Source organism: Nothobranchius furzeri, chromosome 1 (assembly GCF_043380555.1).
Source record: "Nothobranchius furzeri strain GRZ-AD chromosome 1, NfurGRZ-RIMD1, whole genome shotgun sequence".
Lineage (NCBI taxonomy): Eukaryota > Metazoa > Chordata > Actinopteri > Cyprinodontiformes > Nothobranchiidae > Nothobranchius > Nothobranchius furzeri.
Genome location: NC_091741.1, coordinates 42213866 through 42229123, shown reverse-complemented (window position 1 = coordinate 42229123; position 15258 = coordinate 42213866). Strand labels below are relative to the sequence as shown.

General features: G+C 41.0%; 1 protein-coding gene across 1 annotated transcript; it reads right to left on the bottom strand.

Annotated features, from left to right (window-relative positions):
* Positions 1-2149: 2149 nt before the first annotated feature.
* sema3c (sema domain, immunoglobulin domain (Ig), short basic domain, secreted, (semaphorin) 3C) lies at positions 2150-13512 on the bottom strand (the record flags this gene model as incomplete). The annotated part of the gene is given in 6 exon segments (XM_070548065.1): positions 2150-2800; positions 7003-7133; positions 10523-10590; positions 12541-12698; positions 12914-12955; positions 13424-13512. Coding segments are annotated over 6 exon segments (908 nt in total), but the record flags the coding sequence as incomplete, so codon positions are not given.
* Between the last annotated feature and the right edge of the window lie 1746 nt (positions 13513-15258).

Sequence of the window (15258 nt, the reverse complement as noted above, 5' to 3'; positions counted from 1 at the left end):
GCCAGGTGTTTCACAGCATCAAAAGGAGACCCTCCTTGGGTCAGCGAGTTCAGCTTTTAGTCTTGTTAAATTGTTTAAAATTATTTAGTAATAAATTTCCTTAAACATTTGAAAGTCTCTCTCTCTTCTCTTGTCTCTCAGTTAATACAAAGTGTTATTTTAAAATCCCTGCAATAAAAAGATCCAATCTTCTGATTTAAGCAACCCAGTGCCCACAAGATGGATTTCATGCTCGATATGAAATTTAACATCTTATGGTCCTTAATTAAATGTAATTAACATGTTCGTTACAGAGGAAAGTATATTTCTAAAATTTTTTCTTTTCCCACAAGAAAACAAAACAAACAAAAAAAAAAAACAGTGGCTATTTAACAGTTGGACATTTATTTTAGACTATCAAGACATTAATAAATACAAGTACTTGAGGACAATAGTTGGACACGTAGACGTGATTTCACATGATTTAGTGACACGCTGCAGCAGAGAACTCTTCTCATTAAAATACAATCTCGTTTCTCTGCAATTTGCAGATACAGTCACAGTTTGTGAATATTGTTGAAATTATTTACAGGATGAAAGAAGTTTCACAATTAACTTAACAAACCGAAGGCAAAAAATAAAACTATCTGTACACAAGCAAGAAAATCTATCTACAATATCTATTATTTGAAAACAAAATCTATTCACAAATGCTCTAGATAAGAGTCTCATTGGTTATTACTACATCTGCACTAAACAAAGAAACATTCCCACTGGTGTGAAAAATGTGGTTTCAACAAGCAGCACGATGTTTTTGAGCATAAACAGACCCACTTTACAAATCTGCTGGTTTAGTTGCTTAAGTTTAATTCCAGTGTCGTGTTAGGAGTCGTTTGCAAAAGAGGATAAACCTGAAAACGGTAACGTAACACTCAGCCACATTATTCAACATTACACTTGAGTAGAAGGAATTAATAGGAAGATTTCTTATTGTACAGTATGGAAGCCTGAATGTGCCAATAACAACTTTTAAACCCAAAACAATAACCAAGTAAAAAAAAAACAAAACAAAAAGAAACATGACTATGAAATAAAACATTTCAGAGTCTGGAAAACAAACCAAACACATTTTTAAATTGTTCTAAAATCATTTATTTGCTTTGGTGAATGAATTGATTGTTTTTTTTTTACATGTAAAAGTTTTTGTTTTTCTGATTTTTGAATGTTTCTCTTTTGTTTTGAGATTTTGTTTTTAACCTTTTTTCATGTTCTTCACTTGAAGGCTGTTTTTACATTTAACTTTTTAAAGATTCTGATTAAACTGAGAGTGAATGTAAAATCTCCTAAATATGGTTTCTTGTTATTTATTTTCCCTTTCTCTCTCTTTTTTTAATTATAAGTAATGATCTCTTTTTGGGACAAATTCTAAAGTCAGCTCAAATAACCCCCGAAACAGCCTTTTAGTTCAGCCACAATGGAGGTTATTTAAAAAAATCAAAATAAACAATTCATCCATCCATCCATCCATTGTCTGAACCCGCTTTGTCCACGTAGGGTCGCGGGGGGGGGGGGGGGGGGGGGGGGGCTGGTGCCTATCTCCAGCCTTCAACGGGCAATCAGGCGGGGTACACCCTGGACAGAGAGCCAGTCCATCGCAGGGCATCACAGAGACACACAGGATAAACAACATGCACACACACACACACACACACACACACCTAAGGACAATGCAGACAGACCAATCAACCTAACAGTCATGTTTTTGGACTGTGGGAGGAAGCCGGAGTACCCGGAGAGAACCCACGCATGCACAGGGAGAACATGCAAACTCCATGCAGAAAGATCCCAGGCTGGGAAGCGAACCCAGGACCTTCTTGCTACAAGGCAACAGCTCTAACCACTGCGCAGCCAATAAACAATTCAGATTACAGAAAATGTAAAAACATCTGTGTGTACTTCTGATTCCACAGACCTGAATAACTCACCGTTAAAAGAATCCTCTGTATTTGTTTAATCCCATCTTAACCACCAATACTGCACGACACTATTTGAATGACCTTTTATTTATTTATTTATTTTTTTTTATAAAGGAACAAGTCCATTACAAGATAACATCCAGCTGGTTTTACTTGTCATCTTGTGACTGTGTGCATTTTCCCCTTGAGATAGAAGTTTATCAATGGAGGACACAAAGATCAGCTCATTTTCTGCTGCCATGTTGGTAAACGACTCGTGGTTGTTGGTGTGTTGGTAAAAATATCGCGGCCAACTGGCCACATCGCGTCATGCATTAAAAACTCGTGACCTTCTCTGTGGACTGTACAGCTACAGCGCAGCTCGGCAGCTGAAACAGAGCAGGAAAACGGCAGTGTGTCCGTTCTGCAGCTCCTAGCCTCCTGCGTCATGCCTCGTGGAGGTGACTGCGTCGGTTGCGGCTCTTCCTCCGGTCCAATAGGGGCTTCAGTTTGGCCAGATCCCCCCTGAGGGGTCCAGGTGGCCGTGGCTGCTGCTGCCTCTGCTGCAGCTTCTGAAACTCCTTCCTCTCTTTGCAGTACTGTTGTACAGCCTGACTCTCTGCAGGGCTGAAGGCTTGCAGAAGGACCTTAGGATGCACAGCGCTGGCCCACACCCAAGGAGACTGCTGTTTGTCCATCAGCACGCTCACCATGGCCTCGCTCAGCACCTGCAGGCGGATTTTGGCGACTGTGCGTTTGAAGCCATTTTCTGTGGTCAGGCAGTAGTAGAGGCCCTGGTCAGACAGCTGCAGGGAGCGGATGAGGAGGCCATGTTCAGTGGAGAGGACACGGTCACTTAGCTTCACCTGCAAAAACAAAGTTTAAATATTAATTAATGTGACTCTTTTTACTAACCTCAAATGCAAAAAAAAAAAAATCGATGTAGTTTTATCATTACTGAGATGTAAACACGAGTTCATCAAAATAACTGATTGTTCTGCGACTTTCTGCCTGTTTGTTGCATGGAAATAAACATTCACATCATTTTCATGACATTTTATGGTTATTTGTCAGTGACTTGATGCAATTTGCTGGGTTCCTTATATAGGAAACATTATTTCTGATTGGCTTAATGAACTGTGAATTGGAATGTTTATTATGTGAAGTGCCTTGAGACGACTCTTGTCGTGATTTGGCGCTATATAAATAAACTTGAATTGAATTGAATTTGCAATTTTTACCCTTTAGGCGCCATAATTTATTCAGTAAAATATGAATTTTTTATATAACTATTTAAAGAGCTTGTAGCTTAAATCTGGTTAGAGATAGAGGAATGTTGTGAATTAGAAAAATCTTCAGTATGAGCCAAATTTTGTGAAAGGAACAAATTCACTCACATAATTCGCATATTATGACATCATCAGGTAGCAGCCATATTGGATTGCATCACATTTGCAGATTTTATTTTATTTTTTTATGTTTTGGTCTCATTTTCTTAGTGTTGTTATTGTTTATGATACAAATATACATATTCCTATGTAGACACACACATACACACACACACATATATATATATATAATATTTATTACTTTATTGGTATTTTGTTATGTTTACTGCATATCAATCCAGAACACTGTTTTTGGTGCTTCAGTGTCATGAACAAATTTTACTCATTCCGTCTTTGGTTTATTTTGTTTATACACACACACACACACACATATATATATATATATATATATATATATATATATATATATATATATATATATATATATATATATATATATATATATATGTACACAGATAGATAGATAGATAGATAGATGATAGATAGATAGATAGATAGATAGATAGATAGATAGATAGATAGATTGATAGAACATCGGAACATCGGACAAGATAAGGGCTGGATGGGCTGCTTGTGTAACCGTGTCGTCGCTGACGGACTCTCTGATGCTGCGCGCTGAAGCCATGCTTTCCGTCTCGATAGAAGACCGCAGATCATCCTCGGACAGGAAATATTCTTCCTCCGAATCCGAATCTGCCAGCACTAGACGAAGAGCTTCGTCAGACTGAACATTCCTCTCGGCATTGTGTTTTTTTTCTTTACCACTCGCTCGCTCTCCCTCATCTGACTGCTCTGACAAGCCCCGCGGCTCTGCGACTGGTGGGCGGGGTTCAAGTTCTAAATACTCGAAAAGTTTCAATAGTAACACGCCCACAAATGCTGCTTGGATTGAAGTTACAAGTGTCTGCCACCCCGCAGTGTAACGTATTAACTGCATGAGGGCTCATTTCTGCTGCTGTGGCTTATTAAATCCAACATTGCTGCTCGTCGCAATTCTGCGACTTTGGCGCTTAAAGGGTTAAAAAGCAGCAGTGGAATGTAGCTCTTGTGGTACATCCAGAAGTCAAGTCCCACAGGCATAGCTTAATTCTTAATGGGTCACATAGAGACGTTTGGTTGAAGTTGTTACTTTTCCAAACTGAGGCTGTTCTGGAAGCCACCCACTATAGTAATTATTAAATTATTAAACAAACACACTTCAGAGGTCTCACGCCCAGACAAGATCTGGAGAAACATACTCATGTGTTCATCTCTGGCAGGCTGGACTGTTGCAATGTTTTTTTTTTTTGTCTGGTCTTCCCTTAAAGCTGTGAAGCACCTGCAGCAACAAGAACCAGGAGAACCGAGCACATCACTGCTGTTCTTAAAACTCTACATGTCACGTTGAGTGTAGAAGGTTTGGACCCAAGATGCAGAATCCCCAGAACGACTCCAGGCAGGAGTGGTTAAAGAAAATAAATTCCTTTATTTTGAGGAGGATGCGCCAAAATCCAAAGCACAGCTAATAAGACTAACTCTCAAAAACTCACTGACAATTCCAAAACAAACAAAAGCTCACACATGAGCACAGACTCGGGAAAACTCGAGAGGGGAACGAGCAACGCAGACACGTACAACAATGAACCAACAAACAGAGTGACAAGACAGGGCTTAAATAGACTGGGAGGATGAGAGGGAGATGAATTGCAGGTGTGTGGGGAGAGGGACCAGGTGAACACAATTACTAACTCAGGGAGGAGGAAGAAAACACTGGTGGGAAAAAAACACACTAAATAATGAAAGGCTGTAACAAAGGAAAATGACCTAAGAGAAAAAACAAAGACCAGAAGGCATGAACCATAACTAATATTCTAAGGGGAAGCCGACACTAAAGGAAACACTACAGAAAGAAACTACAGGGGCGTGGCTAAGAGGGGGGAAACCTAGAGGGCAAATGGGGAAACAGAACCAAAGGAGGACAGATAAACCTAAAACTCACAATCCAAACTAAAAGGCTGCGGGAAGGACTAACACACACACACACACACACACACAGACATAAATAACTCACACACACATATACTGGGCTGGGGAACAAGAGGCTGGAGCTGCAACTGGAGGGACAGAGGATAACTAAATGAACACCGGACCTGAGGGAATGATAAAAAGGCCTACAAACAGAAGACACATAACAGCGATGCAGACAAAGGACACATGAGGGCGCTAAGAGAACACAAAAGGGAATCCAGAGAGGGATGGAGAAACATTAGGAGACACATGGGGAAAGGCGCAGACAAAGGACACATGAGGGTGCCATGAAACACAAAAGGAGAACCTGGAGTGGGAACTGGATGGGCTGGGGAACAAAGGGACACGGAACATGACACTACACTGGTTACCAGTGAACCACAGAATCCATTCCAAAGTGCTACTACCAGTTTATAAATCACTTAATAGCATGGGGCCAGAAAACGTGTCGAATCTATTTACGCCCAGCAGGACACAGTCAGCGGATAGAATCAGAACCCCGGGTCAGAACCGAACAGTGTGAAGCTGCTTTTAGCTGCAGCTGCACACAGAATCCGCTTCCTCATGACTTAAGGTGTGCCACAACTCTAACTTTTATCTCAAAACCGACAGCTATCCATCAGCCGCTGAATGAACGTTTCTCATGCTGCACCTTCTGCACTGTAACTGCTCACCCTTTAAGCTCTTCATTTTATTTCTTACATATGATTTCATTTGTGTATTTTTAAATTAGATTTTATAAACTGCAGTTTTATGTTGTCACATTGAATTTAATGTTTTATATTCTTGCTGCTCTTGCTCCTGGAAAGCACATCGAACTACTTCTGTGTATGAAAAATGCTATATGAAGGCTGCCTTGCCTTCAGAATGACTTAAATAACTCTTCACCGGAGAAGAGCTCTATGTTTCACACAAGAATGGGCTAATTATTTAATGTTTTAACTGAATAACTACAAGGATTCAAAGGCTTTTAATATTTCAACTAATAGATTATTTTGGCTGAAATTCGTTAATTCATTTACCGGTCGATCTACGTTCCTACCCTCACCTACGGTCATGAGCTTTGGGTAGTGACTGAAAGAACGAGATCGCGGATTCAAGCGGCCGAAAAGAGTTTTCTCCGCAGGGTGGCCAGGCTCAGCCTTAGAGATAGGGTGAGAAGCTCAGTCATCCGGAAGGGGCTTGGGGGTAGATTCGCTGCTCCTCCACATCGAGGAGCCAGTTGAGGTCGGCTTTCCAGGCACGTCCAACCGGGAGGAGGGACGACATGCTGGAGGGACTATGTCTCTCGGCTGGCCAGGGAACACCTTGGGATTCTCCCGTAAGAGCTGGCCCAAATGGCTGGGGAGAGGGAAGTCTGGGCCTCTCTACTTAGGCTACTGCCCCCGCGACCCGATTCCAGATAAACGGAAGAAAATGGATGGATGGATGGAAATTCATTAATATGATGCTGCTCTAAGAGTTTAGTCTGCATCCAGACAGAATTAGACAGAAAAAGTCCCAATCCTACTCATGGGTTTATACAGAAACTGATTTTAAGTTTTCAAAGCAGATAATTATATTAGCGATCACCAGTTCCCTTGAAAATATTGTATGCTTTGCTTATAGATTGGAAAGAGGACATTGCATCAGCTACATCTTTAGGGATCTTCATAGCTCCACAAAAGCTTTCGGTAGATCACAGACAGAGTGAACAGTGAGGCTGGACCGACCTCTTTCCTCCTGTCGTTGTCTCTCTGAATGAGCCATCGAATCGACTCCTGAGGAGACTTCGGAATACACTCCAGGAAGGTGGTATTGTTTTTCACGCCGTACTGCATGCTCTCCACTGCATTCCTGTAGGCTGAATACACACACACACACACACACACACACACACGCGCACACGCACACACACACACACACACACACACACACACACACACACACACACACACACACACACACACACACACACACACACACACACACACACACACACACACACACACACACACACACACACACACACACACACACACACACACACACACACACACACACATTCTCTGAGTCAAAAAGAGGCACATCAGACGCCACTTGCTGACAGACACGACACCCACAGATGGGCTCAAACCTGTCTGGAGTCTCAGGATGACAGAGGAACGTTGACATAAAGCTCAGTTTGACACAGCTAAACCCCACTGAGAGTTTACTTTCTGCAAACAATCAAACCTTCAACTCATCAAACAGACTCGCTGTCTCACCATGTCTGACGCTGTGCTGTAACAGGTCAGTCAGCCAGATGTGTGACAAGGACAGGACTAATTAGAGGTAGTGACCATACGGTTGGGTCTCCAAACTCATGGTAACTTGTTATGGAAATGGAAGGGAGCTAATTCTCTGCAATGGTAGCTTTTTCAACATTGTGCTAATGTCCATCGGAGTTATGGAAAATGATAAATGGCCTATAGCGCCCTCTACAGTCCTGGAACCCCCCAAGGTGCTTTACAACACAATCAGTCATTCACTCTTTCACACACACATTCACACCGTGGACAGAGGCAAGTTTGGCATGACCGGTCCCTCCGACCACCACCAGCAGGCAAGGTAGGTTGTGTCTTGCCCAAGAACACAACAGCAGCAACAGAATGAGTGGGGCTCAAACCTGCAACCTTCCAATTACGGGGCGAGCACTTAACTCCTGTGCCCTCGTTGCCCACTTACTTCGTTACTAAATGCTAGTCGCTAATTGTTGCACCAGATGGTTTTCTGTTCCATTTGGGGACAAAGGAGCCTACAGGTAGTGAATACTTTCTATGTTATTATTATTATTTTATAAATTAGCAAAAGGTTACTGGCAAGACATTTGGCTTTCAAACCCAAAAGATAAAAAAAAAAAAAAAAAACAAAAAAAAAACGACCAAATCATAAATGTTTATTGTTCAAAAGATGCAGTCAGAAGTTTCCACACGCTCTTGATCTTTGATACCATATGGAGCACTTAGAAACTCATTCATGCTTTTATTCCTAGTCGGTTGGACTATTGCAATGGTCTCCTAACTGGTCTTCCCAAAAAAGCTGTGAAGCAGCTGCAGCTTGTTCAGAATACAGCTGCCAGAGTCTTAACAAGACAAGGGGAATGAAGCACATCACTCCTGTTCTTAGATCTCTACACTGGTTACCAGTAAACTACAGAATAGATTTCAAAGTGCTCCTACTAGTTTATGAATCACATGTCCAATCTCATTCCTGTATGTACACCCAATAGGGCAGCTGGTAGAACCTCGGGTCAGAGCCAAACATGGTGGAGATGCATTTAGTTACTATGCTGCTCACATATGGAATCAGCTCCCCCATGACCTCAGATGTGCCCCAACCCTCGTGTTGTTTAAAACAAAGCTAAAAACCCTAATGCACTCATCAGCCTTTAAATGCATTGTTTCTTATGCTGCGTCATCTCCACTGTAATCTGAGCTGTAACTTTGTCTTCTCCTTCAGCTCTGAACTGTAATTCTGTCTTTGTGTTTTCATATCATGTCCTGATGTTTGTAAAGCACATTGAATTGCCTCTTGAAATGTGCTCTATAAACAAAGCTGCCTTGCCTTGTTCGTCCTGGACATGGCCGTCCCTAAAATAAAAAATACAATTTACATAAGAGGCAGATGGACCTTTCTTGTTGCTTTTCCTCTAATTCAAAAGACTTAGTCTGATCCTGGGTTGGGGATTTGGGACTTATAAGTCATTAAAGGAAAATCAAACAAAACATTTTTTTTTATGTGTGTTAAACACAAAAAGAGTAAAAATTCAGTCCCTTTCTGAACTGATTAGTTTTGTAGGGTCACAGAGAGCTAGTCCACACCCTTGACACGCCCTGGACAGGTCACCAGTCCATCAAAGAGACACACCTATAGGCAAATATAAAAATATATATATGTTCTTTTATCCCGGAACTGCGCTGCTCTTGGTGGCTGCATGTTGGAGTAGCTCTGTTGACTAAATGTAAGTTTTGCCTTTTCTTGGACATTTTTTCTGTCTAGTTTCTCAAGAAAAACTGTATTTTTTTGGTGACATTTTATTTTTTTTGTTTCTGTTGCTGCAAAGCTTTGAGGATCTTTACTGCTATTTTTTTTAGCTTTTTTCATTTTTTGAGCATTTGTTATGATGCGTAACCATGGCAACAAGCTGGTTTACAATCGGGAGCAGCTGATTAACATTGGAAAGGCTGAAATAATACCTCAACTGAAGCCACAAATTCCAAATGAGCTAAAATGCAAGAAGTGTGGGTGCAGAGCGGGAGCAAAACGAAGACAGAGAAAGAGGAAATTCAAACCATCTCTTCCATCGATCATAATGGGCAATGTGAGATCACTGGCCAACAAGATGGAGGAACTCCAAGTCCTTTCAAGGACTCAGCCAGAGTATCGGCAGTTTTGGAACCGCTGGAGGAGATAATGCAAAGAAGGATTCTCCAGAGAATCAAGACTGGACAACCCTGAGCATTCTCTTCACAAGACTGTCCGACAACAGAAGAGTGTCTTCAGTCAGAGGCTTCTTCAGTTTCGCTGCAACACTGACCGCTACTGGAGATCCTTCCTGCCAACAGCCATTGTAATATACAACAACTCTTTGATGACTTGATTATTATTATTATTCTGAGCTACTACAGCAATCAATTCCCCTCTGGGATTAATAAAGTATTTTTGAATTGAAATGAGACACATTTTCACTCACACCTAGGGAGGAGTTAGAGCAGCCAGTTAATCGAACATGCCTGTTTTAAAATTCCAGGGAACTCATGGTGAGGCTTTCAACCCGCAGTGAGGCACGGTGGTGGCAGCATCATGCTGTGGTGCAGTTTCATTACTTACTCGTTCCAACTCATCCTGTTGAAAATTTAGGCTGTGCCGACTGATTTAAACAAACTCTTGAAAATGCTTGAGCTCTGGAATTTCAGCCAGCTTTTTACTAGAAGTGTGTGGATGACATTCTATAGTTAAGATCCAACTCACTAAGTTGCCTTTGAGCCAGAATGTAGAATTTTGAAAGAAAAAACAAAACACATTTCTATTTGTGCACTAAGTTCTTTAAAAACAAATGTGAATTGCATATTAATAAATAAATAAAATAAAATAATAATATTAAAATTAATCGCTCCACCCTGGAAGAAATTGTTTAAAATTTCATTTACATAACAAGTTCATTCAAACATCTGACTTCTTAGTTGGACATTTAAAAAGTCCCACTTTTACCTTTTAAATTGAATCCTCTGCACTGAATGAGTGGATTTCCATGCATGACATCCTGCCGCCTGCTTCTCCTGCAAAAGAGCACATGAATAAAAACAAAAATTCTCACTAATAACGTCCTTCCTCCTTCCATAATAAAGCCATGAAAGGAACTTCCTCTGCCAAAACCAACATGAGGAAAATCTGACCATGTTATTCAGCTCAGTGGTGCACACTCATACGTAACAGCTTGGAAGGAACAGAATGCAAACAGCTGACGCATTATTCCAGCAGGAAAACTTGGATCGGAGCTTTTGTTCCTGGACCAAACTAAACCTGACCCGCGACGAACTTGAAGCACGCAGCTGGTCCTCAAAGACATTTCAACGTAAAGGCAAGGTGTCGGTCAATCCTGCTCGTCAGTTATGTCTGGTTATGAAGTAGGGAACACCAAAAGCAGGAATTTGTGACACGGCGCTCTTTGATGGAAACCAGTCATCTGAACTTCCTGCACTCTCAATCTGTGGATGGCTCTTTCTGTTCTGATTTGAAAGATTATCCATCAGCTGTTGCCCACGTTCTGGTACACACTGACTGAATTTATAATTGTTTAGAGAATGAGTCACAATACTTCTCTATGTTCAAGGAGTAAACACAAATGCAAGAAAATGGGAAAGCAATGTTTTAAAAAACATCTGAAGACATTTTTATTTTAACAAGCTTTTCCAAACTGATTGGTTGAGCTGTTGTGTTAACTTAGCATTATATGGTTTTATGTATATTTTTTATTTGTTTTTATTCATTGTTTTTAATTATTCCATACATTGTTTCTGATTTCCTACTTTAGCACTTTGAGATTTCATTGAAATGTAAAGTGTGTTACAAATAAAATCTATATTGTTATTATTATTATTATTATTATTATTATTATTATTATTATTATTATTATTATTATTATTATTGTTTGGTGCCAGGAAATCAATCCTTGATAAATATTCATAAAAAAGCAAGTAGGTAAGATGCAGCAATTTTTTCCCAAAACAACTCACTGCTCCTTTACTAATGCGATGTGATAAGTGTTGCAAATAGTATTTAAATAGTGTAGCAGGTTTGACTATAAAAATCAATAATTCAGAGTCACAGCTCAGGAGAATTACCAGTAGGAGTTCCACATGGCATAATACTGGGTTATAAGCAATTTAAAATGCATTTAAGCTTAATTTGTAAATGTAATTATTATTTTAAACATATCATATTTGCAGATGACACTATTTTATATAGCTCAGGGGTAAGAGTAAAGGAATGAGTGAAAACAGTGGAAATTTAATTGCTCATGGTAATTTCATTAATTTGTTTGGTGGCATTAGAGACAGTTTTGACAAAACATCTGATTGCACTCATAAAGCAGTTTGTTTTTCTGAAATATTGCATGCACATGAACTACAGTGGTCTTATTATATGGATCAAATTTAGGCTAAACAAACAAAACAAAAACAAATTTAGGCTAGGCTGCTATCAGTTACAACCATGCTAAATTATTAGCAGTGATGCTAGTGTTCAAAATCCTTTAGTCATGTATTCATTAAGAAATTTGCTGTTGATAATGGTTTTCTCCATCTTGGATCATTAATAAAAATCTGCTTCAGGATTACTTTATGGATCCCAGGGAGAAATCTGTGGACGGTCCAAGACAAACCTCGGGACAATGGATTGGTAGCATCCGAAGTTTGCTTGACGCTACTTCCAAGAGCTATTTTATGAACCAGTCTCTTCACCAAAAGGGCTGGTTATCAACCATCATCATGAAGAAGGCCCTACAACATTAACAAGGACCCCTACTTTCCTACAGCTCTGCTGGACCAATGCTGACATGGCACCACTGCTATGTGATTGGACAATAATAGCCCTGGGTAAAAAAAAAAAAAAAGTATTGTCCAAAACAGAGAACAACATTGTAATTACTGCCTAAAATCCCCCAAATAAACATGCAAAATCCTGTCAAAGCCCTCCAAAGCTACAGCTAAAACGGGACACTTACACACCTTTTTCCATTAGGATAGAAGCGGGAGCAGCTCAGTCCATCCCAGGCGCAGTAGGGGTCTCTAGCAAGGCAGCAGTCTGCACACGCCGAGCCGTAGGCGTGACAACGGTGCAGGGAGACCTGTGAGACCCCAAACTCGGAGCTGACATACAGCTGTTGCTGCAAAAGCAAACAGTCCAAATGTCAGCGTCCTGTTTGTCTTAATAAGCGGCGGGCTGACAGGAAAATGAGGCAGAGTGCTGAAGTAATTACAGCTTATTATTTCCTTGCCTTTGGGGTGGCCCCTTCGTAACACCCAGTCACAGACAATAAATGATGATTTAAACTGTGTAACTTCACTCAGTAGGACAGTTTGGAATATTTTCAGTTCTTACTTTTTTGGAGGATATTCTCAAGTTTGTAACAGGAGCTTGAGTCTGGAAAAACAAGAATGGAAGTAAAGTGCATAAATACGGGGAAAATGTGCAACTTTTAGTTTGAACTCAGCTTGTAAAAACACGTTCTGAGCACATCAGTGTGTTTGATTTGTCTAAATGCTTCCAGGAAAATGAATTCTACGATCTGTTTCAGCAAACCTCCCAGAAGAAACCTTTTCTCTCTTCTTAGAAAAAACCCTCTAACTGCTGCGGTCCAGGTGGACCTAAAACATCAAAGGAATCCTGATGCGATCACAGATTGATCAGATTTTTCCAGCTAAGATGAAACAGCATGTGTGCAAAGGCTCACTACTCAGACTGTTTCCCATCACTGTGCTGCTTTGCGTCAGTCTCATCAGTCTGCTGTTTTCTGTCTGATCTTGGAAAAAACACACCCGCCACTTCTCCGCCTTTGATTTTAGGAGAAGAAAAAGGGATGAATTTAAATGTAAAAGTGATGCAACAGACCTTGAACACTTCCAGCTCCTCCAGGATCAGATCTTGGTGCAGGGACTGGTTGTTTGGCAGGACGATCACTTTCTGGATTGTACCTTTGTCTGAGAACAGAGAGAGAGAGAGAGAGAGAGAGAGAGAGAAAGAGAAAGAGAGAGAGAGAGAGAGAGAGAGAGAGAGAGAGAGAGAGAGAGAGAAGAGAGAGAGAGAGAGAGAGAGAGAGGAGAGAGAGAGAGAGAGAGAGAGAGAGAGAGAGAGAGAGAGAGAGAGAGAGAGAGAGAGAGAGAGAGAGAGAGAGAGAGAGAGAAAGAGAGAGAGAGAGAGAGAGAGAGAGAGAGAGAGAGAGAGAGAGAGAGAGAGAGAGAGAGAGAGAGAGAGAAAGAGAGAGAGAGAGAGAGAAAATGGTTTAATTTAACAACTAATTAAACAGCGTGAGCTCCATATTTGTTTGCTTTACTCAATGCTCGCTTTTGAAGTAGCCATGATAGTGATGACGGTCGCAGGAGTTGTGATTTGAAATTCTTAAACCGCTCCACAGAGGTCAAGCATGAGAGCACAACTCATCATCATCATCATCAATATGGCTGTCTTGTCCTGAGAGCTGGTGCAGCAGGAGCCACAGATTCATGCTCCTGCAAACGCCTGATAAGACCCCCCCCCCCCCCCCCTCCATTCTCGAGACAAAGCGTTGTTTCAGAAGCGGACACGGCTCGACGGCGCTGACCCCTCTTCAAGATTCCAGGCAGGAGACGCTGCTGCTCGATAAACACAAGCAGCTGCGCCGGAGCCTCCCAGAGCAGTTTGCTGAATGCAAATGTGCGCACAAACATGGAGGCACCGTTCACACAAACACATGTTGGTCTGTGTTAGGAACAGAAACAAACAGGTGAGGCAACGGCTGCAAGTTAACGTCTCTTTTGCTCATTTTGTTGGATAATCAGGACAATTGCAGTCAACCCATAAAGCCCAACGTGACTTCTAATCCTTGTTTGGAGCCTTTTGGTGTTTTTCTTAACCATTTCAGAACAGTTGTTTTATCCATGCTGCTGTGTTAACACATCATTCTGGCTGCATAGTCGTGTTTATTTTAAAACCTTCTTTCTTTCTAATGTTCTGCTTTTATTTAACGAGTCACTTCCTTGTCATGTGAAGTCCTCCGCATCTGTTTGTGGTGGTTTTAATTAACAACAAACTTCCAGTCAGTTAAAACAGCCTCTGGACTGAGATGCTGTTTACTCTCTGGGCCTTTAACGTTGTTCCCGACATGCCGAAGGTTTCCACGTACGCACGGGTCCCTCCAGACGAGCACTCAGCCATATTTGTCCCATGCATGGGTCACGAAGTTTATGCAGTTATTGCTCATGGTTCAGGTGGTAAGAAACCTCTGGGCTGTGCAGAAGGAACCGCAGGTCCCCCTGGAGCTGGCGATTAACCAAACAGGAAGCAGGCAAGCTAACCTGCAAGTGTGTGTTATCAGTCTTTGTGCTGTAAGCTGTAATCTTTATTACCCGTTGATCGGATAAACAATCATTTACTTGTGAAACATCTCAGATACGATTCAGAGAAAAGAAGTGCATCTTTCTACCTGCCTGCTACCAATTATCAGGTTGGAAATACTTCAGTCAGTATTTATTTACTGTAGCAAGTCTCAGTCTGATTTCAAAGGTTTGCCAGTTTAAATGTCCATGAAATCATGATTTACCCTATTCCTTTAGTTTAAAAAATGACATTTTTGATACATTTTTTGAGATGTGTCATGCTGAAAAGGCCAATGTACTGGTAAAATAAGAAAGAAAGACAGAATGGATGCTAAATCCTTATTTTTTTCAGCTGATTTTCATCTTTCCAAA